General features: G+C 42.0%; 1 protein-coding gene across 1 annotated transcript; it reads left to right on the forward strand.

Moving 5' to 3' along the window:
• Window positions 1–756: 756 nt before the first annotated feature.
• Window positions 757–11886, forward strand: fscn2b (fascin actin-bundling protein 2b, retinal). The gene is made up of 7 exons (XM_082545318.1): window positions 757–1648; window positions 1949–2047; window positions 2169–2895; window positions 8167–8323; window positions 8626–8747; window positions 8848–9015; window positions 9141–11886. The coding sequence occupies exons 2-7, from the start codon at window positions 1955–1957 to the stop codon at window positions 9344–9346; spliced, it is 1473 nt and encodes a 490-aa protein (XP_082401444.1). The 5' UTR covers window positions 757–1648; window positions 1949–1954; the 3' UTR covers window positions 9347–11886.
• Window positions 11887–14552: the final 2666 nt, after the last annotated feature.

The raw sequence follows: 14552 nt of genomic DNA on the forward strand, positions 1-14552 counted from the left end.
ATTGCACCACCCGCGTCCTTCAGAGCATGTGTGTTTGCAAGCGTGTGATTTTGTGTGCAGTGCGCATTGTTCATTACATTTAGTGTAGTTCAAGTCTGGGTCAGGAAGAGTAAATCTTTAGGTGGGTGGTGTTTACTATGAACCCTGAGACCCTCCTCTGACCTTTGTGTGTATGTGTTTGTGTGTGCAGTGATGACATGTATGTTGCTGTGGGTCATTGCACCTATGTGTGCGTTTAAAGGCACTGACAAGCAGAATGGGCAGTGTGCGTGCGTGCGTGTGTGTGTGTGTGTGTGGAGGGGGGGTTAAGGGACTGGGGAGGGGTTGTGTCAGTAGATTAGCCAGGTTGGGATGATTGGGTTGAGGATTAGATGGATTCGGGAACAGACACGTCTGTTTACTCCGCAAAGAAGACTTACAATAGGCTGATTGGCAAGCTTGATTGCACACACACACACAATTGCAGGTGCTTATGCCACACACACACAAACACATTCATTCAAAACCCCATATGTTGATTAGCTTGTTATTGTTGCCTTTCTAATGCCCGCCATCTCCTTTCCTAAATTCAGTTGTAAAGTCCGACTCCCCCTGCCTCTCAGACATAGTTCCCACAAGGACTGACCCAGAGAGCTTGCAATCAGAGAAGGAGTGTAACTAAAGCCGAGCACGGCCAGGTAAGGAGAGCTGCACTCAGGCAACTACTCCAAAGGCACAGGGAGTGCTCTGGTTACACGGGGCTGTGTGTGTGTATATTTTGTTTGCATTGTTTCTACTTGCTCCTCTTTATGCGTCACAGAAAAAGGTGAAGTGCTGAGCTCGGAATAAGGTGCAGAGGCAGAGAAAGGCAGGATTACACACATGGCAGGTTAGAGAAAGGCGGTGAGAGAGAAGGAGAGGATGGGAGGAAAAAGCGACAGAGAGAGGCTTAAGATTACAGAGTCGAGCACCTTTTGTTGCTGAGTTCAGTTGCGATGGACCGCTTAAGTTTAGGGAAAGAGTGAAGGACTTCTTCAATCCTCTACCATAAAATTAGTATGACTGTGGAGGATGTTATCCTTCGCTGATCAAACCTGTGCCTGATTTTTTTTTTTTTTTTGACGAAAAGAAAGAAAAGGAACCCCAGACTTCGAGGAAGGTGAAGAAGAAGAAGGTCAGAGTACTTGATGTGACTGATCTAAAGATAGTTGGCAAAGCAGCCAAAGGAGGAGCAAATGCAAAACCCCAGAGAAGTTTAGTAAGAGGGGGGAACAAGTGATTGAGCCTTCAGGGTGAATAACAAGTCATGCAAGAACAAGAGTTAAGCCGGACAAGAGAGCACTGTTCAGCACAAGAGAGAGAGGGCGAGGGTAGGCTGTAGAAGCAGAGATAAGCAGTCCACAGCAAAATTAGTCTACAGAGAAAGAGGGGTTGACACCGGACTGAAGAGAGATCAAGGTTGACTCAAGTCTTTGCTGCCTCTAACCTGATTAGGGAGAATAGTAGCGGCAGTGGAGGCGAGCCGGGAGACCCGATCAACCGAATGTGAGAGCCGGCAAGAGCAAAAAGAAAAAGAATTACAATAGGACGCTCGGTGAAAGAAGCCTCTTAAATCTGGGAGCTGGAATTAGAGCCGTAGGAACTGCAGAGGGAAAGCCACAAAACCACAGTAAGTAAATTAGGAGGCTGTGGCTGGAAAAATGTGTAATGACGCCATGGGCGGGGGAAGGAATTTGTGGTCTTGGAAGTGCTTTATATACTGTACCTTAATGAATTGATTTCCTGCCTTTGCAACTTTAATATTTCATCATCCTCGTGACATCACCACCTACCATTCCACTTTTAAAACCCACTAGTCCTCCATTATTTCTGTGTTCAGTTTTACCTCAAATTAAGTTTCTTCCCCCTTCATCGCTAACTTGTTTCTCCCTTTCCACTCTTCTCTCTTCTTGCTCTTCCAATTCCACAGGTGAAAATGCCCACAAATGGGAACCGTCCTTTGAAGCTGCAGTTTGGTCTGATCAATCACGAGGGTCGCTACCTTACTGCTGAGTCCTTTGGCTTTAAGGTATAAAAATACAATAAGAGTGACAAACTATAAGGTGTCGATTTGCATTTCTGCTGGTGATGCTTTGCTGTTGGATCAGTATATGCAAGATTTTCAAGTGATACCTTTTCGTGCTTCTTAGGTGAATGCGTCAGCTCCCAGTCTGAAGAAAAAGCAGATATGGACTTTAGAGCAGGACTCCCAGGACAGCCAGGTGGTCTATTTACGCAGTCACCTGGGACGCTACCTGGCCTCCAACAAGGACGGCAAAGTCACCTGTGAGGCAGATGGCCACAATTCAGACTGTCGCTTCCTCATCGTGGCTCAGTCAGATGGCCGCTGGGCGCTGCAGTCTGAGCAGTACCTCCGCTTCTTCGGCGGCTCTCGGGACTACCTGTCCTGCTTTGCCCAGGTGATCACAGATGCAGAGCTGTGGGCAGTGCACCTGGCTCTGCATCCCCAGGCTAACCTGCTGTCTGTGGCCCGTAAGCGTTATGCCCACCTCTCTATGGAGGATGGGGAAATTGCTGTGCATCTGAACATTCCCTGGGGTGTGGCAGCGCTCCTGACCCTTGTTTACCAGGAAGGAAAGTATTGCCTAAAGACCTGTGACAGCCGGTTCCTCGGCAATGATGGAAAGCTCCTAATGGAGAGCGGGAGGGCCACAGCGTACACGTTGGAGCTGAAGTGTGGGAAGCTGGCCTTCAAAGACTGTGAGGGGAAGTATTTGTCTCCCATGGGTCCTACAGGGACCCTGAGGTCCGGACGATGCTCGAAACCAGGCAAAGATGAACTATTTGACCTGGAGGAGAGTCACCCTCAAGTAGTTCTGACAGCAGCCAATGGGCGATATGTCTCCATAAGACAAGGTAGGAAAACACAGAAATATCAGAGGGACAGGATATTCTAGCGAATTAGATTTTATCCTAAATCCTTGCAATACACACACACACAAATTGCTCCCCTGGCAGCTTGCTAGTACCCTAAAGAATCCCACATGTCTGATTAAATGGACAAAGGCTGACCTTAGGTGCCATCGAGAGTGGTCACACAAGCTTTTGCTGACAGACACAGACCTATGTGCATACATAATGAAGGAGAAATTGACAGCCGATAAGGGATGCATGGTAATTATGGGTAATGTAGTCTGCACATCAAGTTGCATCAACAACACAGTACGTGGCTGCATGTCTCAAAGAAAACAAGATTGCTGGGGCTGATATGGGAGACTATCAGCCCCATCGTTGAGACCTGAGACAAGCACGTCATTTGTGTTCATGGCCGCTGGCCTACATCAGTATCGAGCCTAAACTAATAAGTTATTTTATTTAAATAACAGACTTAATGTGCATACATTTCAAGGAGAATAACAGAAGCAGACTTCTCAAGAACAACTTGCAATCACTTTTTATGTATTAAGAATAAAAAAGATGGTTCCATACTCCTAAAATATCAGATACCTCATTGTGAAATGTTCAGAAAAAGGGCCCTTTGTTTTCATTTTCTTTCACTAAATAATCTATTACAAATAGAGCTCTTTTCGAAAATCCCTTCTCAATCCTTCTCAAATGTACCTTCTGGCTTTGTTGGGCAATGTTGTTAACACGCTTTTACCCCTTGAGCTTACTGAAACAGCTGCCTGTAACCAATATACTGCAGAGTAATGCTCTGTTGATACTGTATTATGTATTTACTCTTCAGTCTTGTGATCGGGCTGTTGGAGGGGAGTTATTTGATCAGCGCGCAGGCACGACACCACACTACTGTACTGATGGATTACACCTGCTCCTCATTGACGTCGACATTAGGCTTTGTTTAGCGCAGCAGAAAAACTACAAAAACTATAATTGTGAGGGTTACATTACATGTGACTACAAATGCACTTGCATTAGGAGGGACTTGCACAGAGTTTCAATTGCTGATGGTCCAAAGGGCTTGCTGGTCTGATTTGAAACTGGATTTGGGGCAGATTAGCATACACCCCCCAGTCCTTGTCAGCATACTTGGTCATGACAGCCATCCACAGGCTGCAGATTCTTGTCTGCAGGGTTGAGTTACTTCAGGCCTGGGTGCTGTAATTGAATCTCCCCACCACTCATTGTTCCTGGTTAGCAGTGGGGGCTGCAAGCAGGAACCAAAGCATTGAAAACTGATTGGTTAAAGGGAAAGGAAGAAAATGGTTAAACCCTAAACACATATATGTAGCACATCACATGCATGCATGCAAGGATACTTTTTGCAGCATACTTTGTATCTGTTCTCTCCTTCCCCTTCCTACGCTTGTCCCGCACAAACAAAAGCTTTATCTTTCTTTGAGACACTCGCCCACTCACTACCATACCATCCTACTGCGGCGAGTGGTGAGATGAGGTGTGTTGAATTATTGATGAAGTTGGCCCCTGTTCCTGGAAGGCAAGGGTGGGAGGGGAGTCTGCTTTCAGAAACCCAAGCTTCCTCATACCTGCGGCCAAAACTTGTCCCCCACCGAATCCCGCTCTAACCAGTTAATCTAACCTGTTAACCTCAGCCTGAGTCAACCTCTATATGCTACTGGAAAGAAAAATCAAAGACAGAGTAAATATGCTCTATTTAGCAAGCTATGCCATTGTGACAGGTCATATTGCTTTTTTTGTAGGGTTTCAGTGGAAGGTGAGTGAATCAGATAAATTCTTAACCAGCATCAAACACTGAAGCAAGTGTGTGTTTGTGCTTTTCCTTGTATATAGTTTACAAGTGTGCATGTTTTAATGTGTCATACAGATCTGTTATCAAACCTCTCATCACGTTTCCTCGGGCACAAGGGGCCCGCTCTGCCCTGAATGTGAAAAGGAGATGACAGTCCAAATTTTCACAAACTTTTCAGGTCCACAGACACATAAAAGCACACATACCGTATACATGATCAGGCGTGCAGAGCTCAGTAACAGATAAGCCGAAAAAATAATTGGAGTGAAATGCAGTTGTAAAGGATGAAGAATTTAGAGAGAGAGAGAAATAAGGGACATGGGGATAGTAGCATCAGCTTACCATTAATAATTGACGCCAGAGCCATCTATCGTTGATGGATTAGTTAGGCCTGCTCCACTTGCAGGCTCTGTAAGACAACATCAGGAAGTGGAGCTGGTTCTGGGGTCTGATCCAAAATAATGCACTACTGAATCTACCTGTTTGTCCTCCAGATACACCTGAGAGTGTACTGATATGTGTGTGCTGTGCTTGTTGTTTGATGACAACATCTCACTTCTTATCCTCAGATTGCTGGCTTGGATTTCAGTATATCTAATCTCCCTCCCTATCTGTTCTTCTTTTCTTTCTCTTCCTTCATCCTTCTCTCCTTCCTCTGCCTCCCTTTCTCTCATCTATCAAATAGCAGCTGTGAGGTCCCAGCTGAGCCCTGTGTGAAGATCATTTCTGGGTTGAATTAGTGTGAAATGGGCACATGGAATAGGTAGACAAAGCATGACATTGAGTTGGGATGAGAGAGAATGGGAGTGATAGGCCCCCAGGCATAGCTGAAGAGTGGAAGGGCTAAAAATTATGCTTCAAATGCACTTAAGATCAATGATAATTTCACCAGTTGTAAGACTTCATGATGCCACGTTTATCGGGTGTGAATAAGATGTGATTAAAGCATCCCAGTGGCTCAGTAACCATGACATCTTTGTCACGTGTCAGCCCCCTTTTCTCCTTCCAACAGTGAGATTTGAAATTAGCTGTAGAGTGAAGCAACAAAAAATTTGTCATCGGGCCTCTCACACATGCTGAATGTTTATCTGTCTTGGAGTATGCCAAAGTTATTTACATGCATCCATTATTAACCTTTAACCACTTGATGTCTTGATCATAATGAGCAGTTACAAGGTCACAAAGACGTATTCATTGCTGCACAAAAACCTCCTTGTTATTGCTTTGGTTGCTAGCAGTTTACCACAGTCACCCATAGTTTACATAGATGACAGCATCTTGGCAGCAAACACTTACAAACTACTCACTGCTACTGCTACATTTTTCTTTTTATAACTTACTGACCTCACCCACGGCTGGAGTCTCAGCTGAAACCTCAGCCCTAAGATTTTGGTCACTGCCCTTTTGTTTTTTTGGACACAGACGCTTGTTAGCTTATTAGCTTATTTGAGGAGAGGGTGAAGCACCAAGTTATCAGCTAATGCTAGCTAGCTTGGTTAGCTAGCTACATAAGTAAAGAGCACAGTTTGAATGTGCAAACACGGCCAGCTGCTAGTTGGTGCTTACATACAAATAAAATAATTGAATTTTGTTCACCTAATGGGGCAAAAAAAATTGCACAGCCTATTTGTACAAGTAATCTTAGAGCAGGCCCCAAAAACACCAATACAATAAACAGAGTTACAGTTCTGTGACTCAAATTAGTTGAGCAGGCAGCTAGCAGTTAAAGGGATCATTTTTGAGGTGGCTGATACTACCACGAAATGAGTTAACGGGGTAAAGTAGAACTCTTGTACTATCTTATGTGTCTTCTTAAGAGTTGGAAGAGAATCAGTCATTGCTATGCTCCTTGTCTCAGATTCAAGCCATTGCTTCACAAGGTTAACAGCTCAGCAAATTAGTAACTCATTCAGTGACAATGTACAACATGGTCCTAGGTGGAAAATTCAGTGTCAAACATTAATTTGTGCATGCATGTTACATACTAACCCACAGTGGTTAGTATCAAAGACACTTCTAGTGTAGTCTGACTTATTTCCTCTTGTTTTCCTCTTTTGCATGTAGATACAGTTCTATTTGACCTCAGGTCAGGGGGAAGCTTGTTCCAAAGAAAAGGACCACAGGAACTGAAAGCACACATTAGATCAAATTCTGGGAACAGTTAAAAAAGCTGGACCTTATACCCTCAGAGGTCTAAGCATAGATACTCATTATGGACCCTAGCAAGTTATTGTAACCCACTAGTGTAGTTTATTTATAACTAAACGGTGCCATTGGTTCTTTTGCATTTTTACCATGTTATCCCTCTGCTTTATCATCCGTGCTTCCTTCAGTTTGAGTTTTGAGAGGTTTTGGTAATTATCTGCACATCCTGCTAAGTGTGGACCATAAAATCCTCTGGTCTCTTCCTGTTTTTCCTTTATTCTTTTATTGAGGGGATTGAGGGATTGGACGGGTAGCACTCGAAAGCTGATTATATCAGAGCCCTGCTGTGAGGAGGGCAGACTGACAGGGCCAAAGGTGGGGTGAGGGTGGGAGGTGGGGCTTGAGGGGGGTCAGGGGGTACGCAGGAAAAGATCGGGGAAGGGATGAAGGTGGAGAATGATGACCAGGGAATAGAACAGGAAGAGATAAGAGGCATGCAGATTAGTGTTGTTAAAGGATTAGGAAAATGTATTGAGAATACTCGGGAATGCATCTAATTTAGGCTTAGCCCTCTGCAAGCTGTCTTGCAGTTTGTGGCAAACTATTGTCTTCCTCTCTGCGTTCAGGACAGTGTTAAAATGTGGCAATCAACAAAATAACTAAAATATGTATAGACAAGAAGCAAATTATCTACTTAAAACTAATGGGTTACATTCAGTAAATAACAGAGGATTAATTGTAAAGCCTGTTTGCCTTTGAACCTAGAAGACAAAGTACCCAAGCAAGAGTTTGTCACAGCTGTTTCTGTTTCACGTGTAAATAATAGAAATACTAAAATAATAATAGAGATTTTAATAAAGTGTTTTTCAGTCACAAGTGAGATTTTTGTTCAGGTGTTAAGTGGTCTTGGTGTAATCAACACAAAGCCTCACGGTGAGAGTGTTGTGTCTCTAAAACAGCTGATAACACTTTCACTTTAAGAAGCATCTTCCTGCCTTGGCATAATTATTTTGTTTCTCCATTTCCTGTATGCTCTTTTCATAACTGCATCCAGAGCTGCAATCACTGAAAATGTATTTACCCTCAGGAAGATATTCGAGGACGACACGTGGGATAAAGAGTGCAGTTTAAAAGATTTTTTAAAAATAACAGGATCAGATATAATTACAAGATCTTTTGTAGACCAAGCTAAACAAATCAGTGCGACTTCATTTTTAATCACAGTGTTTCTATAACACTAAAAACACCTCACATTTTCCAGCTTAAAGCAAAGTAACAGTGACAGCATGTGTTTATTTCGTCTCTCCCAGGAGTGAGCCTTGCAGCCAATCAGGAAGATGAGACAGACATGGAGACGTTTCAGATGGAGATTGACAAGGAAACCAAGAAGTGTACGTTCCGCACCAGCCAAGGGAACTGCTGGGCTCTGGTGGCTCATGGAGGCGTCCAGTGTACTGCAACTGAATTGTAAGAGAAGACTTTTATATGTTGTATAGAGAAAAATTAATGAATTTATCATTGAAAACGAGTCAGTTGGACATTTTACGTTACATAAATTTGACTCATTGCAACTGATAATTAAGATGCAAGGGTTAACATAAGAGGGATGGTCAAATGAGTGCATGAGATAGCAAACAGGTGAATCACATAGAATGATAAATAACTGTTATGAAGGAATGATCCCAGCAAATTTAGGCAATTTTCGTTTTATTTTACACATTATCCAAAACACCGAACTTCAAAAAAGTGTGAAATCTTTTCCACCACAGGTCAGCAAACACCATGTTCTCAGTGGAGTGGCTTGGCCACAAGGTGGCACTAAAAGCCAGCAATGGCAAATACATCTGTACCAAGAAAAACGGCCAGTTAGTCGCTGTCAGTGACTCCATCGGTAGGGGACACTCCTTTATATTATAACCCCTTTCTTTGGTAATTAAGAGGTGGCTCTTACCTCTCTTTTTTCTGATCATTACTATGTTGACTTTTGCCAGGGGATGATGAACAGTTCACTCTGAAACTCATCAACCGACCCATGCTTATCCTTAGAGGAGAGAATGGATTCATCTGCCACCACAGAAACTCGAACACACTGGATGCCAGCAGATCTGTCTATGACATTTTCACTGTGCAATTCAGCAATGGAGCCTACCATATTAAAGGTCAGCACATACATCAAACATACTTCTGGAAAAAGCCAGGTTGCTTAGTTTTCCTCTAATTTGCTTGTTTACTGCAATTTGTCTACTCTGTCTGACTTTGGTGTATTTACTTTAAACCCCTGCAGGTGCTGATGGCCGGTTCTGGTACGTTAACAGTGCCGGGCTGGTGTGTTCAGATGGCGAGGCCCCTGAGGATTTCACTCTGGAGCTCCTTGAGCACGGCCGTCTCGCCATCCGTGGCAAGAATGGCAAATACCTGCGTGGAGACCAGGGAGGCACTCTTAAGGGAGATGGACTCTGCCTGAGCAGCTCAGCCCTCTGGGAGTATTAATACAAACCAATATTAGTCCAAACCTGAGTCCTAGCTCATCTCATTGTTGGCATTAAGTGCTTAATGTGAATCTAAATCACTGTTATTCTTTTTCCTTTTGCAAAGAGCATTATTGAGAGAGGCTCACATAGCTAGGTGAACAAAGAGAGGACTGCATATGTATATATTAGGCCAAGAGAATCTCAATGAAGTGAACAGTGTTTTGAGTGAGGATTTTAACAATTAGTGTTAATGAACACTTCATGTTTTCACAGATTTAGTTATTAGTATGACATAACGTAACATGACATGACATCCTTTTATGTATATTCATCATTCCATCTATATCTTTTTTGCCTTTTAACCACTAAAAACAAGTATTACATGAGCAAGCCAGTAAAGTTGTAGTGTGGGCATGTAATGGTACCGTTCACTCATTAGGTCAAGTGACACAGGGTGCCATTTGAGGCAGACGCAGTCACCATTAGAAGTGATGTCACCCTCTAGGTGGGTGAAGTCATGCATGGTACTACTGACTGAGGTTATTAGGAGACGAGAGTGACAAGGTTTCAAATAGCTGCCTGTAGAAACAGAGAAAGACTGTACCCGAGACTCGTACTTGGAGTGTGTTTTCTTTTTCTTTTGTGAACACAGAGATTTTTAAAAATGCATATCTTGCATTATTTTGTTTAGGTAAAGATTGTTTTATGAAAATAAAGGAACCAGGGATATCATAAAAAGCTGAAAATATGCTTCCTTCCCATTAATGTCACAAAATTAGCAGTACTACATCATGTGAGCGTGCCATAGGAGTTAATAACACTATGACCAATTTCAAAGTGTTCCTTGTGGATTTATGATGGACATTATTTCGTTCTGACTACATGGAAACAATGCAGCTGGAAGCTTATTATCTACATGCAACTTCTTCTGTGTTAGCAGGGAATTATGAACTCACTCAATATACACTTGCCAGCCACATCATTAGGTACATCTGATCAAGTGCTAAATAGCTGAAATCAAGAAGTCAAAAACTGCACTTAGCATGTGTGTGTTTTGAAGAAGTCGGTTGATTGGGGCCTGATGAGGTGAAAGACCAACAGTTGGCAGAAAATGACCTAATCAGCCAATCACATGGCAGAAACTCAGTGCTTTTGGGCACACTAGACAACCTGCTAAAGTTCAAACTCAGTATCAGAATAATAAAGAAAGGTAATTGAAGCTACTTTGAACGTTATATGGTTGTCAGTGCCAGACAAGGTGGTACTTCAGAAGCTGCTGATATGCTGGGATATTTTGACACTACTATCCAGAAAATATCCAGTGTGCACCAGTTCTCTGGATGAAAATGCCTCATTGATGTCATAGATCAGAGGAGAAACTCATAGGAAACAGAAATAACCAACTCTTTACAAACAAGGTATGCAGAAGGGCATCTCTGAACACCTCACATGGTGAAGCAGATGTACTACAGCAGCAGAAGACCACACTGGGTGCCACTCCTGTCACCTACAAACCAGAAACTGAAGCTATAACGCAGAAGGGCTCACCAAAATTGAACAACTGAAGACCTGAAAAATGTGGCCTGGTTTGATGAGTCTTGAATTCTCCTGTATCAGTGGTTCAGACTGCTGGTGGTGGTGGCTGCCTCTGCACCACGTCACTAGTTTCTTGAATATTGAATGACTTCACTGTATGGTCCCCAGATCTCAATTCAATATAACAACCTTTAGGATGTGGTGGAATGGCAGATTCACATCATGGATGTGCAACCTGCATATCTGCAGCAAGTGTGTGATGCTATCATGTAACTATGGACCAGCACCTTGCTGAATCTTTGCTACAAAGCTATAAAAACAATCCAAGGGTACCATAACCCAGTACTAGCAAGGTATACCTAATAAAGTGGCTGGTCAGTCTATAATCAAGTTTACCACTGACGTTTGATATTGTGGCCTGAGAGACAGAATGTATAAAAGTCAGAAAGTCGACTTTTGTTTTTCTTTATTAAGCTGAAAAACTGCAATGTTTTCTTGAGAGATTCATCTTTTGGCGATTTCAAGATTTCAAGGGGTTAAACTGTTGAATGTCTTATAATCAGCTCTTGCGTTTGCTGTTAAAATCATTTACATTTTGTTGGATCAAATTTAGCAATTTTGTTCTTCATCATCACCTGCTATTCTCAAAGCCGGTGCTGTTTTTGGATGCACCTTGGCTGTCATAGTGAAAGAGTTTAGCAGCAAGGAACAGAACTCACCTGCTGCTGCTTTAGGCGTGTTGACGCTATCAGCTTTCGCACATCACACCATGATGGCAGCAGAAAATACCATCAGTTTCAGCAGCAGCAATGGTTGCTGAAATTATGGCACATTTGTCAGGTGCTTACTGGCTTTCTCCTCCTAAATGTCCTTCTCGCTCTTTTTCAGTCCCTTCTTAATAACAGTGATTGTTATTTTGACAAGAATGAAAAAGTCCTGGCAAGACTGCCCAAGCTACTGACCGCTGTCACTGTTTCTATGTTCTGCTCTAAATTAAGCAAATAAATTCTCATGTTCTGTTTATGTGTCAGTGTGCTCATTCATAAAAGAGAGTGGACCCAAACTAGCACTGGAATCCGATGTTGAGACTGAACCCTGTAGTAAAATCTGTTTTTAAAATCTTGGTATATTAGATCTAAAGTCATGGTGAAAAGAAAGCAAAGGCTGTTTCAATTCCTAGGTTTATATGTCGCCATAATGAGAAAATATCCAGTCCACGCCAGGGCTTAAACCTGAGCTGAACAACAACACATGACATATTTAACTGTGTCATTATTTATTTAACAGAACTGAGCCAACATGCGGATGCAGAGTGTGAAAGAGCAGCCCACGTAGAATTTCCTTTAACAGCAATAACTTGAATGCATCGTTTTCTGTGTGACTTTATCACTCTCTCACACTGTTAAGAAGGAATTTTTGTTCTCTCTTCTTTACAGCATTGCTTCATTGATTAAGGTTTGCAGATATTTATTCATGCACAGCTCTGTTATGGCCCTCAGCACTTTGCTCAGGTTCAGGTCTGGACTTTTAACTGGGCCACTGTAACACCTTGTTTTCTTTCAGCCTTTCTCTTGTAGATTTGCTGCCATGCTTGGGATGAGTGTCCTGTTGCATGAGCAGCCAAGCTTTAGCTGTCAGACAGGACCTCACATTTGACTCTAGAATATTTTGGCATTCAGAGGAGTTCATGGTCGACTCAGTGACTGCAGGGTGCGCAGCTACTGTGGCTGCAAAACAAGCCCAAATCATTACCCCTCCACCGCCGTGCTTAACAGTTGTTAAGAGGTGTTTGTGCTGCTATGCTGTGTTTGGTATTCTCCACGTGGTATCATGCATTGTGGCCAAACATCTTTAGTTTGGTTTTATCTGCCCAAAGGATATTGTTTCTATTGTCTTGTGGTTTGTTCAAATGCAACTTGGTCTTGGTTTCTTCCATTTCTCTGAACACTGAATGGTCTGACCTTGGGGTGAATTTGCTGGGACATCCTCCCCTTGGAAGATTGTCCTGAATGATATTGAATAATCTTCCTCACTTTAGGATGATGAACTTCAATCTTGTAATCCTTCCCAGATTGATGGGCAGCAACTACTGCTTCTGTAAGATCACTGCTGATGTCTTTAATTATTGGCATTGTGTTAACACAGACCTGCAAATCACCAAAATATCTGCTTTTATAGAGCTGCTCACATTTGCTAATTATCAGTTACGGTGGTTCTTTTTGGCTTTTGAGTTTTTGTTGAATAAATATGGATGCAGAGTAATATGTCATGTGTTGTTGATCATTTATGCTTGTATTTATCTAATTGTGAGACCTCCTTACGACTAAATTATTTGTATTATATCCTCATACATGAAATGTTGTAATTGAAATAGGGTAGATTTTCTTTCTATCATGACTCTAAGTGATCAAGCCCATTATTTCCAGGATATTTAAGTCACTAATCCAGTTCTGAACCTAGAACCTCAGCAGGCTCACACTTTAATCAGTCGGCTTGCTGTACTTATGAGACAATAACCCGCAGAGTGTTGCTTAAGTTGTGAGTCTGAGCCAGACCTTTAAGGGACAATGGCTGTTAAGTAAAAAGGATTCAGTGAGTTACATATGTTTAGAATGCGATGCAACAACATGACAAATACAATCCTGTAATCTACTTTATACTTCAAACAATCTGGAGGCATTTATTCAACTTCATGCAGAAGCTATTTCTGCATGTTAGTTTCAAGACTTCAAACTGTAACAGAATAATCATTATACTAATAATGATTAGGACTAGTCTGGTTAGGAGTCACCTTTTCATTATGATTGAACCTAAAAAAGAAGCCAGTGACACTAAGGCTTCACCTGTAGAAGTACTGTGTTACCTTACCTGCAGCAGGTGAGGGGAAAACAGCAGGACATGGTGCCTGATCCACTCACACAGAAAAACCTCTGTAATTTAAATATCTGCTAAGTGCTAAGTATTTTAGTTTCCAAATGTACATTTGTGTGCCTTTTTCTTGTGCTAGTCCTAGAGAAAAGTAAAATATAGAAATGACTGATCCATCCATTCTCTTCCACTCATCCAGTTCAGAGCCACAGGAGGCTGAAGCCTGAAGTGTGGGTACACCCTGGACAGATCAGAAATGATACAGACTAAGAAAAAATAAACAAAACAAGTTTTCAACATAATAAAAAAAATGCAATCCTGTGCAGTCCTTTTAATTTTCTCTCTGTCTGGTCTACATTAAGAAAAATTAACCACTAAGATTCACTTCTTAGACTGAGTTCTTCATATCATAGCGCTCACAGCAAGGTCTACAAATGAGTAACTATGAAGTTATTAAAAATAATTGCATTTAAACTCAATTACTATTCTGCGGTTTGTATCCATTAGAAGTCTGTTTTATTGCAGTGATGTAAACTGTTTGTAATCACTGTACTGACTGTGTGAGTCTGTATATTAAAAACTCATCGGAGCTTTAAAACAGAAATTGCTCCATGTCTCGGGCAATTAAAGGGACAGTTAATGTAGATCGCTAATAACATTCAATGACTTGCATCTCCCTGACCAGGTTTAGGAAGCTTATCCATCACAAGAACATTCAGTCCCTGCAATTATTATAGTGTCAGTTAAAATGGCTGTGATTACCCATTTTATGTCCAAAATGTACAATCCATCGCAAAATGCTGAGAAAGGCATAGGCAACT

The sequence above is a fragment of the Aulonocara stuartgranti genome, assembly GCF_965226115.1.
Source record: "Aulonocara stuartgranti genome assembly, chromosome: 8".
Taxonomy (NCBI): domain Eukaryota; kingdom Metazoa; phylum Chordata; class Actinopteri; order Cichliformes; family Cichlidae; genus Aulonocara; species Aulonocara stuartgranti.

Bases quoted from the DNA above. Each gene is read 5' to 3' on its own strand.
- fscn2b (XM_082545318.1), top strand. From the start codon at position 1,955: ATGCCCACAAATGGGAACCGTCCTTTGAAGCTGCAGTTTGGTCTGATC. The intron at 8,748-8,847 runs GTAGGGGACACT...GACTTTTGCCAG, and splicing joins CGCTGTCAGTGACTCCATCG to GGGATGATGAACAGTTCACT. The intron at 9,016-9,140 runs GTCAGCACATAC...AAACCCCTGCAG, and splicing joins TGGAGCCTACCATATTAAAG to GTGCTGATGGCCGGTTCTGG.